This window comes from Ambystoma mexicanum, chromosome 2q (assembly GCF_040938575.1).
Source record: "Ambystoma mexicanum isolate Mex_15411 chromosome 2q, UKY_AmexF1_1, whole genome shotgun sequence".
NCBI lineage: Eukaryota > Metazoa > Chordata > Amphibia > Caudata > Ambystomatidae > Ambystoma > Ambystoma mexicanum.
In genome coordinates this window covers 629,005,454-629,022,060 of record NC_090924.1, presented here as the reverse complement: position 1 = coordinate 629,022,060, position 16,607 = coordinate 629,005,454, and the positions used below count along the sequence as shown (strand labels likewise).

General features: G+C 43.3%; 1 protein-coding gene across 2 annotated transcripts in view; it reads right to left on the bottom strand.

Moving 5' to 3' along the window:
- The window catches only part of LOC138569646 (uncharacterized), a 1,436,407-nt gene that overhangs the window by 934,576 nt on the left and 485,224 nt on the right, over positions 1-16,607 (bottom strand). For both annotated transcript variants that reach the window (XM_069647797.1, XM_069647798.1), the window contains exon 13: positions 9,540-9,684. In XM_069647797.1, the coding sequence (XP_069503898.1) occupies positions 9,540-9,684 (145 nt within the window). The remainder of the gene's footprint in view (positions 1-9,539; positions 9,685-16,607) is intronic.

Genomic DNA, 16,607 nt, shown 5'->3' with positions numbered 1-16,607 from the left:
ATCCCCCGCTTTCTGATGAAAACCTTTAATTGTGAACTGTGGAAAATGTGAACCCGACTGAGGGAATGGTGAAACTAGCATTTGTGCCTGGTTGAGGGGAATGCTGTGCGAACTGTGATACTGTGAAGCATGCACTTGCCATAGAATAACAGAGTGACGCAGCGAGACCTGATTGCCTTTTGGAAGCATCTGTTTAAATTGGGGAGTGCTTTGAGAGGCTAACGCTGAAAGAAGGATTGGAGCCCGGCTGAGGGAGATCCTAGGGTGAAGAGTAATCATCCGACGTGAAGGTTACCAGAAGGAACTGTTTGTTTTGTTGGTTCTGGCATATCAGGCCCTATGAAGCAGGAGACTTTGCATGAGAAGAGACTTGGGCACAGAAGGCCCTGATATAGAGAGAAGGAACTGTAACCTTGTGCTAGAGAAGCACAGGAGTGTGCTGTGCTCAAGAGTCCCACCTTGTCCCGTGCTAAAAACATGGGGAAGGGAGACCCCGGCCATAACATTCTGACTTATAATTTTGTTAACACATCTTTCTTTTCTTGTGGACATTATCCCCCACTATTTTGTAGCATAGCGGTAAGGAATGGCAATAGTTTTTTTTTAGCATAGGCCCTTTTTATTTGACTAGACTCCACTTGAACTGTATTCTTATTATTTGATGGTTGTAGCTTGCTCCCATCTTAGATTTAGGTTTAGAGTAGGAGTTTATCTCACCCATTTTTACGGTTTAATAAACACCCTTGAACTGTGATCATTTGTGTCTGTCTTGCTTTGATACCATGCCTTCCTTACAGATTGAATAATATTGCTCAGATGGAGACCCTGATGGCCATTATGTATTGTTTTAATTGTTGCATTACACATGATGGTGTGCTACACCTTATAAATCACCGCCCAAATGTTGTTTGTTTTCCTAATTCTTAAGGGACATCAATGTTGACATGTATGCACACTCTGCAACATCGAATCCCTGGCACCAGAAGCATACTCCTTGTCCAGCAAATTATGCTGGAAGCATGAGTTCACACATTGGTTCACACTCAGCCTGCACCATTCTAATATGATGTACCATATAGCAGTCAATTAGAGACGGCTTTTCAAAGGTCACGTACCAGAATCATCACAGCATAGCACATAAACTTAATAACATGGAACTGCCACATTTCCATTTCCTAGGTAGTAGTTCTGCACGCCCAGTTTAGCAGGTCACACCTACTCATGGGTAAGCCTTCAATATCCTGGGAGTTGGTAGACCCGCAGGTGTTTTTCTCACTATACTATACTTTCAATCTGTCTTACACCGAAGGGTTTTTAGCTTCGGTATGCGTAGTCTTGAATAATTTTAGCTCAGAGCAATATCGTATGTCTGTTCATTTGCAGCCTTATGTGGATTAGCGTGGGTCAAGATGATATTCATAACCAAAACATGGATAGACGACAACTACAAAATGACACTGCAAAACTGCATCCCTGATACCTTCAAGTAGTCACAAGCAAACAGGAAAAACAAAAGAGGAGGAGGACTGGCCTACAAGGAACACCTGAAGATCAAAACGGATGAACCACTGAACCACAAAAACTGCAAATCCCTAATCCTTCACCTAACAGCAAACCCAAAAACAAATCTCAAATTTGTTCTGATATACAGACCACCAACATATGATGCAACCTTCGTCGATGCCTTCACTGAAGCCATCACCAACCTAGCCATCGAGCAACAACACCTGATAATCCAGGGAGACTTCAACATCTGGTTTGATGAAGAATCAGCTAACTCACAAAAATCACTAGCCAAACAACTGAAGACAATGAAACTATATCAACTAGGCAAAAGAGCAACCAACATGGCGGGACATAAGCTAGACGCAATCTTCGCCAGCAAAAACCTCATCATCCCCTTCGTAATCACGCTGCCCACGATGACAGCCAAACAACCCGGAAAACCACTGACTACCAGGAAAAGAAACTGGAGGGCCATCAAAGCCAACAACTAGAAATCAACAAACCACCAACAACAACCCTGGACGGAGCGGACCTCGACAGCAAAACAGAACTACTTCCTAACTGGATCCCCAGAACTACTGATAATTCTCAGAGGAAAAACCGCTCACACCATTGTGCGAAAGAACTACAGCTAAATGGTTTACCCTACTACTCAATGCCATGAAAAGAAAGAACAGGAAACTTGAACTAGAATGGAGGAAAAATAACGACCAGGCAAAGAAATGACAACTCCAGCAACAAAATTCGTTCATACAAAAATGAAATCGATAAGGCAAAAAAGAACTACTACAACAATAGAATCACCAAAGCTGCCAACACCCTAAAAGAGCTATTTAAAAAACTGACCTGGCTGCATAAACACACCAATACCCTCTACAAAACTATGCAATGACCTCGCAGACCACTTCAAAACAAAATCTACAACATACAACAGATCATACAAAGCAGACCCAGCTACTACAGCATGCCACCGAACCAACTACCCCAGGATCAACATATCAAACTCCAAAGATTTCCCCAAATATCAGCGGAGACATTTGTCAAGCTGGTAAGCAATATTAACAAATCAGGCTCCCCCATGGATCCATGCCCTCCGGACATACACAAGTCAATTCTCACACAAGGAACGCTCATGGAATACTACAGACACCTCTTCAACCAATCACTTTCAACAGGGAAAGTACCACAATCATGCAAATCAGCATACATCAAACCACTGATCAAGGACACAGCAGGAAACATGGAGGACCTCGCCAACTCCAGAACTATTTCCAACATCCCATACCCGTCGAAAATACGCAAAACATACATCTATAGAATAACACAGGAATTCATAGAAGAACACCAACTGCTAGACCAAGCCCAAGTAGCTTCCAGACCAATGAGAGGAACAGAAACAGCGCTGCTTTTAATCTGAGATGATCTTAAGGCCAACGCAGACCCTGACAAAAACACAGCGCTAACACTCCTGCATCTTTCTGCAGCATTCGACATAGTCAAACATGAAATCCTCATCAGGATTTTGAAAGAAATAGGAATCACTGACCTAGCACTACCCTGGATTAAATCCTCCTTAACAAACAGAACAGAAACGGTATGGATCAAGCCTAACACATCCACCACAAGGGAATCCACCTCTAGAGTACCGCAAGATCCTCCTTCCCGCCACTGCTCTTCAACATATACCTGATGCCGCTAATCAAGGTAATTAAAAAACACTGTCCCACTTGCTATAACTTCGCTGATGACACACAGATCATCAACAAAATACAAGACACACAGGAAGGAAACACAACACTAGAAGAATGCCTACAAGTCTACAGTTGGATGAACCCTAACAGCCTCAAACTCAACCCGATCAAAACAGAAATAATGATCATAACCCAAAACGTGGAAAACAATCACTACATCCCATGGCCATCGGAAATGGTAACTGCATCGATTCCGATAGCGATAGTAAAGAATCTGGGAGTCTTAATGGACAACGAACTAACACTGGAGCCACACGTAAACGCTATAATCAAGAAATGTTTCTTCCTCTTACACACCGTAAAAAGGATCTTACCATTCCTCTCATTGACCCACAAAACACTCACCATCATCGCACTCATCGTGTCCAGAGTAGACTACGCCAACAGCCTATACCTAGGAATGCCAGAACTAATATTAGAAAAACTCCAGCACATCCAAAATGCTGCGGCAACACTACTTCTCAAACTATCACAAAGAGAACACATTACCCCAGCACTGAAACTGCTACACTGGCTACCAATAAAACAGCGAATATAGTTCAAAATGATCTGCATAACACACAGGGCAATACACGGCCAAGGAGCAGCGTTCCTAAAGGAGAAAATAACCGTCAACCGTCCTACAAGAGCACTAAGATCAAGCAACGACATACGGCTAGATCCAAACCCTTACAACAAGAGAAAATTCGGGGGATCTTTGTTTTCTCAACTGGCAGCAATATCCGGGAATCACCTACCTAAAAAGATACGCAACACAAAGGATCATCTGAAATTCAGAAACTGCTCAAAACTTGGCTTTTTACTCTGGAAACTGGATGAAACGACAGCGAAGGATTAGAAACCTTCGGAAACAAGATACTCAGGGAGGAAACCCTAACCCTAAATCAATTCCTCACCCAACCATAAGGCGGAGGGATCCCCTGACCACCCACCCCACATAACACTAACCCACAGAAAAACCTAAGTAGGTTAAATCCCTGCAGGCGATGGGCTGGAAGCGACCAGAGTCCTCTAACCTAAACATCTCTGACCCTGGATGAGGGAGCACAAAAATGCAAGAATATAGAATTAAAAGAGGGAGAGAGAGGAGGAGAGGAAAGAAAGAAAATGAGAAAAAAAGAATCAAGAAAAACTCATCTAACACAACTCTCAAGTTTCCTCATACACTTGTCATACAGAAAACCAGACAACCACCTCTCTGCACAGCTATCCACATGCATTTCACCACATTGCAACAACAGACTAACAACATATAACAAAACACAATAGCACATGGGAGTTCGCACCGACATGTAAACCACGCTTAAGCTCAACGAACGGTGCAAACCGAACTGAAGCTGCCAACACATCACAATTTCTCTCTTTCCTATTCTCAACTACACCCTACTAACCCCCCACAATCCCACCTTTCTTTCTTCACAATCTCCTTTTCAGATCCACCAGAGCACCTGGGGAGCACTTCAGTGGTGACGGTGTGCAGTAAAATACCTTTAACATTAACAATAACATATACTTGGACACACATAATTAAATCGGTGTCCAGTCATTATCTCGAAAACAAAATGTCGAATTACAATAATGTCGAAGCAATAATGTCGAAAACAAAAATGTCGAATTTTTTTTTTTTTAATTTACATGTTTTTTTGGGGTTCCGGTGGTAAAAAAAAGGGGTAAAACATAAAACAAAAATTAAGAAAGGGGGGTTGGGGGGGAACCCCCCCATTTCGAATAAAAATCAACAAAAAAAAAGAAATTCGACATTTTTGTTTTCGACTTTATTTTTTCGACATTATGACTTTCGACATATTTGTATTCGAGATTATGACTATAAACCAATTAAATCATCTGCGATCAGGAGGAACATACAGTAAAAGTTACTTCAGTCAGGAAGATACGTGTTATCTACTAGAGGTAAGTGTGGTCTAGTATGGTGTCCCATTGGGACCCTTCTACTTGACAGGGATATACTTACACTGGCAGCAGTGTATACAGAGGTGCTCCGTTCAAGTAGTACGACATGGGTGCTCTTGTCGCGTTGAGGACTTTAAGGTAATTATGCACATGCATATGGTGTTAAAAGAAAAATTGTTCTAGCAGTTATAGTACTGTATGTGTTTGTCATTGACAACACACTGTGTGCATATGTATTGCAGAGGACATTGCAAAGACGCCACAATTTTGCACATCGAGAACCAATTCCCTTTCACCAATTGAAGGATGCCTTATAGTGAAAGAGAATGTTCACATTTATAAGAACAGAAACATGTTGGGGTCAGAGAAAACAATATGATAGGTTCAATAGTACCACACAACATCCTACAAATTGCATTCTGATTGATGCATTGATTAGGCTTGAGTTAGATACAGTGCTGAAGAGGAAGTGCCAAGTATCATACGCACTCCAGCTACCCCCTTTGAAGTGGCAGGTACGTTCACGCCAAAATATGTGACAAATGGAGAACAGATAAACCAGCAGAGAGCTGCAGTAGGGCTCTGCCCAGTGCCTATCAGAATAACAGCACCTATTGAAGTACCGACACCTAAGAAAACCTGGACAGTAAGGTACCCATTGAGAAAACCATGTCTACAGGCAAGACATAATGACGGTTGTCAGAATGTAATACCCGAAGAAGCCAAGAAGATACTAAAGGAAGACAAATGGTGACGTCATGAGAAATCGGACGGACGCACATATAGAAGATATAATGACCTCAGAATACTGACAAAGAGACGAGATACCATGGATAAGTGACATCCTGAGCAGAAGATGAAGAACTTGATGTTAAGATCCAGAAACTTATGCCATATGCACAATGAAGACATTAAGTTAGTTTAAATGTGTACAGATGCAAGAAACCGCAAGAAGCAAAGACATTGTGAAGCCTGCTTATGCTTAGTAGTAAAAGAGATTGCGGCAAGCGCCAACTACACATATATTTACCTCAAAAGCACTTTATAGATGAGTGTAAATCCACCACGCACATGAGCAGAATTGGACAAAGGTTACTAAAGGTCTCAAGAGAAGAGTGCTGCAGCAAACAAATCGAGAAGTAAGACGGAGAGAAACCCAGCTGAAGGTAACCATGCCAAGAAGCCACGGTCATATCGGGCTGGAATAGGCCAACAGTGGATACAATTAAAGAGATAAAGAACAGAGTATCCTGTTCAGAAAGGTCAAGATAAGCCACAGATGGTAGAAGACTGGCAGAATTAAATCAAATACACGAAAATACATCAAGAAGAGGCCGATTTCACAGTGTCTGAATCACGTGACAAGGGAGACAGGAAGGGATGAGACTTTTACACCTACGCATGGACCCCTGCCACACCCATACTCCTTAATTTTCTCAGACCAAGAGCAGACTCAAGGCCAAACTACAAAGAAATAATTGACACATGACCACTGAGGTGATGAATGATTGCAACATAATTGGAGGGAAGCTGGGGTGCAGACTAATTCCCTGCACCTGGCTGGTTATTCTGCATGCTGCTAGGTGCAAGTGAAAAAGTGATGCCAACCCAATCATAGTGGTCCATGTAATCTAGGGTCCTATAGTTAGTAGAACCAATGAGATGTCATACTTTTAGTGACGTTTACAGTGGCCATTTTGAAGGAAGGGCTTAGTTGCCCCATCTGACATTTATTATCCAATCCTGTCTCCCTGTTACCATATACAGATATAGGGCCTCATTACACGGAACGTGGTAAGGGTTTACCGGTACCGGTAAGGGCACCGGTACCAGTAAACCCTTACCGCCTTACTACGAGGTCCCTTTGCCGGACCCGACCTCAACGGCTGATTTTAGCAGCCGTTAAGGAACGGGCCCGCAAAGGGACCTTCGTGCTAATTACGGTACCGCAATTTGCGGTACCGTAATTAGCTCCTTCCCCATTCCCATTGAGCCCTATGGGGGCAAAAATGGGAATGGGGAAGTGCCTTGGTGAATGGGGAATTACTGCCCCCGCTCACCTTGGAGTAGGGCGGTAATTCCGCCATCCACCAAGGCGGACACGGTAAAATACCGGCGGCAACCATGGCGCTAATAGCTAATAGCGCCATGGTTACTGCATACCGTGTAATGAGGCCCATAGTACCTATGTTAAAGTTACCTTCCTATAACCAATCACGTTGCATGTTAGGTTTTTAAGATTACGCATCATTGATGACAACTTTTTGGTATAAATATTGTTTTTTCTGAAATTAATTGGAGTTTAAGGAAGAAGGAAGATTGAGCGGTTGCTGATGTTCATTGAACTCCACGTTTTTTGTACTTGTCATTAAACGGACTACCCTTTGCTAAACTATTGAGTTGCCATTATTATTTGGTGCAACAGTACGAATCTGCATCCCCATCTGTCTCGAGCGTGCTGCTGCTCATCTTAAAGGGCTGTTTGGAGAACCCCAGTATTATGGGCCGGCTGGGGTCCATCCAGTTCAGTGCCACTGGGTGTGGTGTTGGGTAAATTTGTCATTTTCTGTATTTTTTCAGTTGTATGTTGAAGCATTTTGGAATGGTTGATTAACAGTATTTATTATGTTCGCATGTCTTGATGTAAGTGTGGCGTCTTCCAATAGTGCTGCCAATTTTCTGGGCAGCACATGGTTAAAAGTATCGAGAAAGACAAATTATGTTTAAAAAAATAATAAATTATGAAATGATAATGATATATTTTTTGATTACATACATACCAGTGAGACACTCCTTGTCCAGCTATACTTGGAATGTTCATGGAAGAACATCTGTTTGCATACAGAATGTGGAATTCCTTTTACACAATCCCTTTCATTTGTGCACGAGAGGGCATGGAAGGTGGAATGATGATGTATGTGCATTTGTACAACTGATGTGTATGCAATATGTACCATGTGGCTGGAACAGCCTTCAGTCATCTGTGCAGACCACTTAACAAATATTGCATGAAACGTTCCCCCAATAGAAACATGTTGGTCTGCATGCTATTGGCATGATCGCCATGCCACACTCTACATACACATGGCTATGGCTCCCCTTTTTAGATGCTATTATTTTGGGAGGGGTGGAATGACAAAGGGGATCGGTCTACAGTAAATGACCAGTTGCCTTTGAAAGCAGGGAGGGATGTCGGCCTCCCCTCCAGTATTCTTCTATGTTAAACCCCCCCCCCAGGCTTGTTCATATTCTTTGGCAGGCCTGCCCCTGAGCACCTGCAGCTGCATAATTTGCTCTCTCTTCCAGGTGCTGGGACGGACATTCCGCGCCTATGTACTTCATTGGGACCGACTGTTAAATGGCGCTCTTTATAGATTGTTGTGTGACTGGAATGGACACGTTTATTTCGGTCATCTGACTCTTTGCAAACGAAAACCCGAAGGAACTTTCTGCTGTACGTTTGACCCCGACCCTGAAAGTTCACCATGTTTGGCAGAAAACGTGACTGGCCTCATAGTATCACACACCCCAAATCTAATGGCCCAGCCTTCAAAGACATTGGGCCTCATTACGAGTACGGCGGTAGGGGGTTAACAGCTCCGGTAAGGATGCCGGTGCCGTTAACCCCCTACCGCTGCATTTCGAGGTCCCACTAAGGCCGGCTGGTTTTACCAGCGCCCTTAGCGGGAGCCCCTAAGGGACCAGGGAGCTAATAACGGGCCCGCTATTTGCGGGCCCGTTATTAGCTCCTTCCCCATTCGCATTGAGCCCTATGGGGGCTCGAATGGGAATGGGGAATGGTTTTCAAAATGGGGACTTACCAGGTCCTCCAAGGTTGGAATGACCCGGTAAGTCCCCATTCCGACTACCTGGACCCGGACCCGAGTTTGGAGGCAGCCATGGCGCTAATAGCACCATGGCTACCTCCAAACTCGTAATGAGGCCTATTATAACGTAAAAACAATGTGCAAAAGAGGTCCTTTTTGCATTGGCTTTTGCATAGAGAAATAAAAATGCTTTTGGGATCCATAAATCAACATTTTCTACTTTCGAATGGTGATTGTGTCTGCATACAGCTGGCTCTTACCTGAATTTCCAAAATCATGTCAGCTAAACTAGAAATATTCAGCTTTTCCACTCAGAACCAGGAATCTAACACTGGCACCTATGTAGTAGCTCTGACACACACACACACACACACACACACGAGATGCTTAACAATGCGCACGCAACGCTGTACGACACAGCCTAAAAATACATTAACACATACTTACAAATACCACTCGCAGAGTTATGCTTACATAAAAATTCATTTTTGTCCAATGTCTACTCTCCTGCATAATCTAAATATTCCGGAAAGTTGGTCCTTACCTTGACTAGAGTTCTCATCACGAAGCACCTGCTGCACTGTGTGGAAGAGCTCTTCATTGGGGCATCTCATCAAGGTGTAATAGGCGGCAATTCGAAGTTCGCTGTCTTCGCCTGTTGCCTGGTACAACTGGACTAAGACTCTCCGCTGAAAACAAAGGCCACAGTTTAGAAATACGGGGATGCTTACATTTGCTTTTAGAAAGTAGGTTTCGCCACATGTTCACTTGTTTAAAAACATATCTGTGTAAATTGGCATCCCCATGTCATTTTTTTTGCAGCAGTGGAGTAGCCAGAGTGTGTCATGATGTCTTATGGAAGTGAGTGGGCAGTGGCTACTTATGTTCCAATATGGCTTCTGGGAAGGAACGGGCACCGTGGCACAGTCCTTGAAACTCCTGGCTTATGAAAGCACAATCTGAATGGATGTAAATGCAGCCTGTAGTTGCGCAAATCTCTTAAAATGCTTGCCTACACTGTACTCAATCGGCATCCCAGGCCTAGGTCTGTCTACTCTCAACAAAATGCACCATGACCTGTTAGCATGTGGCCACTAGCTGAATTTGTGCTTGTCTTCCCATCCACACAAGGGGACAGACAGGGGTGGGGAGGCAGGGGATGGGGGGCGGGGGGGCGAGGGGGGGGCGGTGTGTGTTTCTTGGTGCTTCTTCTTTTTAATCCATACATGAACTCCTTACATTTGGACCTAAATAATTAAGCCAAACATACTCCCAGAATGGCGGACTGAAATATATGTGTGCTGGCCGCAGCCGATGACGATGTGGTGTTGCTGTCATGAACACCATCATTTCTTCCGACTTATGTGTGGCCATGAGAAGTGTGTGACTGATCAGCCACCTGAACCTAAATGCAAGTAAAATCCATACCATGTACACATGCCAAGCCCCAGAGCCGTTTAGCTCCAATATTTTTTGTGGGATTGAGAAGGGGGTGGAGAGGGTGGAGGGGGTGGAGGGAGTGGAGGGAGTAGATTGGACAGTATCAACCAGTTTTGCTATTTGCTATTTGAAAGTCAAATTCTCACACTGTCTTACATGGAGTCCCCATATTGACAACGAGCCAACAACGCTGGCCCCGATAAATTGTGCACCACTGTGCATCTGCTGAAAACTGGGTGTTTACCCTTGGAATCCTCACTCTGTAGCTCAGCGAGTTCATGTATCCACTGCAGAAATCTGTCTCTAACCTAGAAAACATATCCAGATCGATAAAGTGGCCGCACTCATGTTGGATAAAACAAACATGGCACCTCCCTGTACAGGAGGCAGGCTCGCTTTCTTATAACGATCCGTGTGGGATTTTCCTCATAACCCAAAAAAGTAAATGAGATAATACCATGCCTCGTGAAACTTCCAGACAAAGCCCCAAGAGTAAGTTTCATGAGAATTCGGCTGAACTTAATTAACACAAATGAGATCTTAGCAATTAGGCGACAGGTAGATTCTAATAAATGTCGCTTCTGCACCCAAGAAAATCAAGTTGAGACAAGAAGACATCTCCTTCTATCTTGTACAGGCCTCTCAAAAGAAAGAACCCTATGGTTAGGCCACCTGCTTAAAAATCTACACTCTTACGACGAACAGGAATGGTGTGCCCGCTTAATAAGCGGTGAAAAGACGAACTGGGTCATCGCAGTGGTGAGTTTCTTCAAAATGATTGGCCTGGACGCTTAAGCGATAAAAAGGATCTGACCGGTAAAGAAACATTCATCTGATCGCTTAAGTTGGAGGTACAGGAAAGACTTGATTACTTACACATGCAATGAAGCTTACAACGAACTTTAACTGTTTTTTTGTAAAAAATGGTTTCATACAATTAAATCAAATAAAAAAAATACACAAAATAGCGATCCGTGTGGGATTTTCACAACACATTTCTGTCTCTCTCCCAAACATCATTTGCTACTATGCAAACCGATTGACAATTGAAATTCTCACACTTTCAAACATAAAAATGCTTCAATTTGTGTGTCCATAAATGTTGTCAGCATTGTATGGACATGTGATGCATCGTTCTACAAGGATCTGGTTTTTAGAATCCCAAATCCTGCATAGCTTACATTAAGGAGCACCATGCCATGGTTTGTTCTACAGTCATCACATTGATAATTCTCCTACAGCACCCACACTGCCTTTGACGACTGTCTGTCATCACTGTCCACGATGGTTAAGTGCAAAGTAAGTGCAGCATGCTCTGTTGAACTCATTTGGTGTCAGCAAGGACTTGTGAAGATGCGCTCATGATTGTATGGGAGTAATGCTTCGAGCCCTACGACACATAAGCATAACGATGAACTTGGTCCACGGGCACTTTGTTAACAATCTTGAGTGGATTTTGTGCGATGAAAGAACCAACGTCTCACAATATGTTGTGGATCAACTTGATATTGCAAAAAGGTGGAATTATTTAATAAAACTAAATCTAAAAATTAGCAAACAGCATATACAAGCTAGTACATGATTGAAATGTGAAAAGAACAAATACCAGTTTCCTACATTGTTTGAGCGGAAAAGAGGAGAACGAAGACACTAGTTACCCAGCATTTTGCTAATTGCATCCGTCTCAGAGTACAAAAGGCTGTCAAGCTCGATAAATGACCATTCATTAGCTGTGAGGGTGGCAACCTTTCACATTTGCAAACTCGAAACATACTCCAACTTTAAGATTCCCATTTTCCCTATTGCAAATCTACTGTCAATTATGCAATCCCTGTGCATTTCCAGTTTACAGAAGGCCAATATTGTATAAATTGGGCATTCCAACCATACTACCGGTTGAGTAACCCCACTACATTTCCAAGTTTGACGAGCACAATGTACTCCTAGTTTTCACAATCGCAGCATATTACCACCGTGGCAGTTCAAGTAAACTCCCATTTTGACAAACCCCACCATATCCCCAGTTTTTCAACATCTGCAAACGCTAGATTAGGTATTCTCATGTCATATCATGGACATCGATCAATAGACTACACCAGCCATGGTGCAAGAGTTGAAATAACGTTAATCATATTATTCTTGGGCACAACTGGAAGCTAAATTCACAACTCCTGGGGTCATTTTAGGCTGGCTCTTTAAAATGATTAACACACCAGGATAAACATATGCCCTTCATGCAACAGTTAGGATGATTTCTTCCTCTCAACCCTGGATTATGTTGATTAGAGTCTCTCTCTCTCCCTCTCTATCTCTCTGTGGAGTATCGCTTAGCAGACTCAAAGTCTGAGTTCATCAAAATGAAAAGTGTTGCACTCTCAAAGCTCATCTTCTAAGTTTCACAAGACTTCAGTGCACCTCATTGTCAGCCCCAGTCTCTAGAGTTCTCACTATGACAGTCCTCCAACTTGTTTCTGGTTTCTGGTGTGGTATTACCACCTCCAATCTCCATGCAGATCCTATAGACATTGCTGTGTCCCTGCCAGGAGTTGCAGATACAGTTACTGTTTCTCATTCACTTGATGACAGAACCAACTGGGTTTGCTTGTCCAAGTTTCTAAAGAGGAAAGTTAGAGGGCCTTATCACCTCCCTTTACAAGGGTCCATCATTCTACCCCCTGCACCATGTTCTTCTCCTCCTCTGGATCTGATCCTCCTAGAAGTCACATCACATGCTCTGTTGTCCTCCCACTGTTGGTCTAACCTCTTCTTATTGGGTTTTCACCCATATCCCCTCACTAGGGCTAGACATACCCTTGTGTTCCTTCCTGCTCTCATCAACGTCCAACTCGCTTTCACCTGGTTCCCTTCCTCCTTCTTATGCCTCCATCCTACCATTTCCTGATATCCTCCGACAACCATCTTGTCATGTCTTCCTCCTACCATCTTCTGATGTCTTTCTGCTGCTACCTCCTCATGTTCTCCTCCAACTGCCTCTGGTCTTCCTCATACCACATTCTGTCCCTCTCCTGCCATCTGTTGTTTCCCTCCTACCACCTCCTTATATACATTCTCCCTATTGTCTTCAGCTGTCTCAGATCCTGCCTGTCCCTCTCCAAACACCTTCAACAGCATCCTTCCTGAATTGCCAACTATCTCCCAAAATCTTGCCAGAACCTCATTGTCTGAGCACTCACATCTTCTCTTCATTGGCTGTCCTTTTTATGTACTAGCAGATCATCACCTTAGGCCAGTCTGATTCTTAAACCCTGCACATCTGAATCAATATTACTACCACCAACTCGTTGATTGCTGTGGAATTGCTTACCCCCACAGGCACAGCATTTGAGTCAGTGTGTGATTGAGCAGTGGTTGGTAAGAATTGTTAGTGCTTTGGAGTTGTTTTGATCGTTTCTGGTTAGATCAGTGTCTGCATCTTGTTGGGGATGCAGTGCCCAAAGTGAGGATGTGGCTTTCCGGGCAAAGCCCTAAAAGTGCCAGTGGCACTTTTGTCCAACATGTGACTGCCTCCTGCCCATTGACAGGAGTGAGGGTTACCAGGGGATCCTACGCATACCACCCGCAGCCATCCCCTACTAGCTTGGAGAGGACCCTGTACCACTTATCACTCCCTCTAGAAGTTCCAGAATAGGCCATGGGGCTTCTTTACAACCAATGTAATCCTAGGTTCCACAATTCAAGTGCACTTCCACTTAGCAAATGTTCTGCATCTTTCCTGTATTACAATCCACTTTGCAGGGTACTAGTATAGACCCAGATTACTATTATACAATTTCAGATTTCCAATATATAATGGCAGTACACTACCAGTATGCACAATCCCAATATAGTGTCAGGTTAACTTCCCATTACTTTCCAGGCTTGTGAATTCCTGTATATTTGCAGTTTTTCCAACCCCGGCCTATCACAGTTTGAAAAAACACAACTCCCATTGTCCAATCTGTAGCTCCTGCATGGGGCCAGTCCCCTCATACAAACTGCCCACAGGGCCATCCTTAAATCACCTTGTCAAGGGTCTACTAATGCAAGTTTAGTCAGGCAGGCCGGCAAAGTCTCTAGACTATCTACAAAGGGTACAAATGCTTGCTGTAAATCCCATGCTTAACCTGAAGCTTAGTGAACCCAAAACACTTGCTACACACATTCTCCATTGGTTGTCAATGAAGTCCAGGATAGACTAAATGATTCTCTGTCCAAGGCTCAAAGCCTTTCATGGTCCTGCTACAGGGGACATTACCAAATGACCATCAATTAAACATCACACCGGACACTCACACATGCATCTCGGAAGGATAGCTGAGGGGCAACACGCTTGCCCTGTAAGCATGACGATGCGGAGCAACACATTCTTCGATCCCCACGTCTGCACTTAGAAACCTCTGGGGATTAAGTGCGTTATAAATAACCAATTACACTTACACTTACATCACCACGCTACCATCAACACAAACTGCAAACCCCCTACCTGCCGGTCAGCTGCCCAGCAATGCCTGTGATCTGCCAGCACAGATTCATGAGTTGTGGGTGTAGATCACCACTGTATCAAAGCTCCTCCATGTTAAACAAGCTCTCGAGCCATCTTTGCCTACAGCCCGACTATGTATAAATCGGATGAAACACGCACAAGTGGTTCTTTGAATCGCTCTTTAGCCCCTAGTGCACCCTCAAAAGATACTACTAGTGATACCTTTGCGCAGGCTATGTACTCCTTTCATACTTGTGTGCTTTGAAGCGGCAATCAGATGAATATACCAAATATACCAAAGTAAACAAATAACACAAAATATTCTAAAATGTTGTCGGTTTGCAGTATGTCAGTGTATTTACATTTGTATTATCCTGATCTGCTTCCACTCCATTGAGTCCCAGTAGATGTGTTTGCTACCTCTTCTGCACCTTATCCCAGAACACACAATTCCAATAAATGCAGTTTTCCACAATATTAGGATTTTCCCCGTAAAATAATCTGTGTATACTGCCATTTTGACAATCCCAGTAAACTCAGGTTTTCATAATCAAAGCATTTTCCCAAACTGACAATTGCAGTCAATTCGCTATTTCTCAGTCCCAGTATACACACAGTTGACAATACCAGTATACCCCAGTTTGCTCAACACACTGGGGTCCATTACAAGGACTCCATGGTGGGATTTTGACTCTATTTCCAGCCGTGCTGGTAATAAAGGCATTTTTTTGCCAGTAGGAGCCATATTTACCATCAGCACCTAGCTCGAGGTAAAGGTGGTACATCCACAAACCCTACTGTCAAAGTTGTAGTTGGCCGGTCCAGTAAAAGTGCTAGTAAACGTTATTAGCTGCACTTTTACCCTGTATCAGCCAACTCGGAATGGGGCCCACTACATTTCCAGCTTGCAGACACCCAGTCTTCTCCGAGATTCTCCAATCCCAATAAATTTCAGATTTGCACAATCACAGTACATTTCCAAGTTCAGTTTGACGTATTCTAGCATTTTTTAAAAAAAGATGTATTTATCATAAACAAATTAAGCTTACTATTGAGAGTCCGTGACATAGAGTTTTTAAAACAATAGATGCATTCCATGAACCATAAGTGTATAGAACAGGTCCAAAGATTGAATCTAATTACAGTGTCAAATTAGATAACTTTTAACCTCACCGTTCCAAAGACCTCCCCCATTGTAAATCCCATCCCCTCGTGCACCTGCATAAGTTTACTTATTTGAGCGACAGGAAGTCTAAATACAAGTCTAGAAAAAAAAGCCAGATGCCATGAAACACTTGTGCTCAATCTCTGCGTCTCATCATGACCCACTATAGACACTTCCAGTGCATGAAGTCCCTTCTATCCCCTACTGAGAGCACTTCCTCAATCCATAGGACTTTAGCATGCGACAAGTTATGTGGTTGCCACACCGACTCATTCAAAATCAAGAGCATGGGAACTGGCCTGGAGTGATTGAGGTATTTTGAACAATTTCGATCCTGCTTAGGACGTCAGCCCAGAATTGTGTGGGCGTCTCGCAATTGCAAAGAATGTGGAAATAAGACCCACTGGCCTTATAGCATCACAAACATGTGCCCATGTCTTTCAGTTTCAGTTTCCCATTATACTTCCAGTTTATTGTTACACTAATCCAGTATGCTCTAGGCTTGGTAAATACATGTTCATATC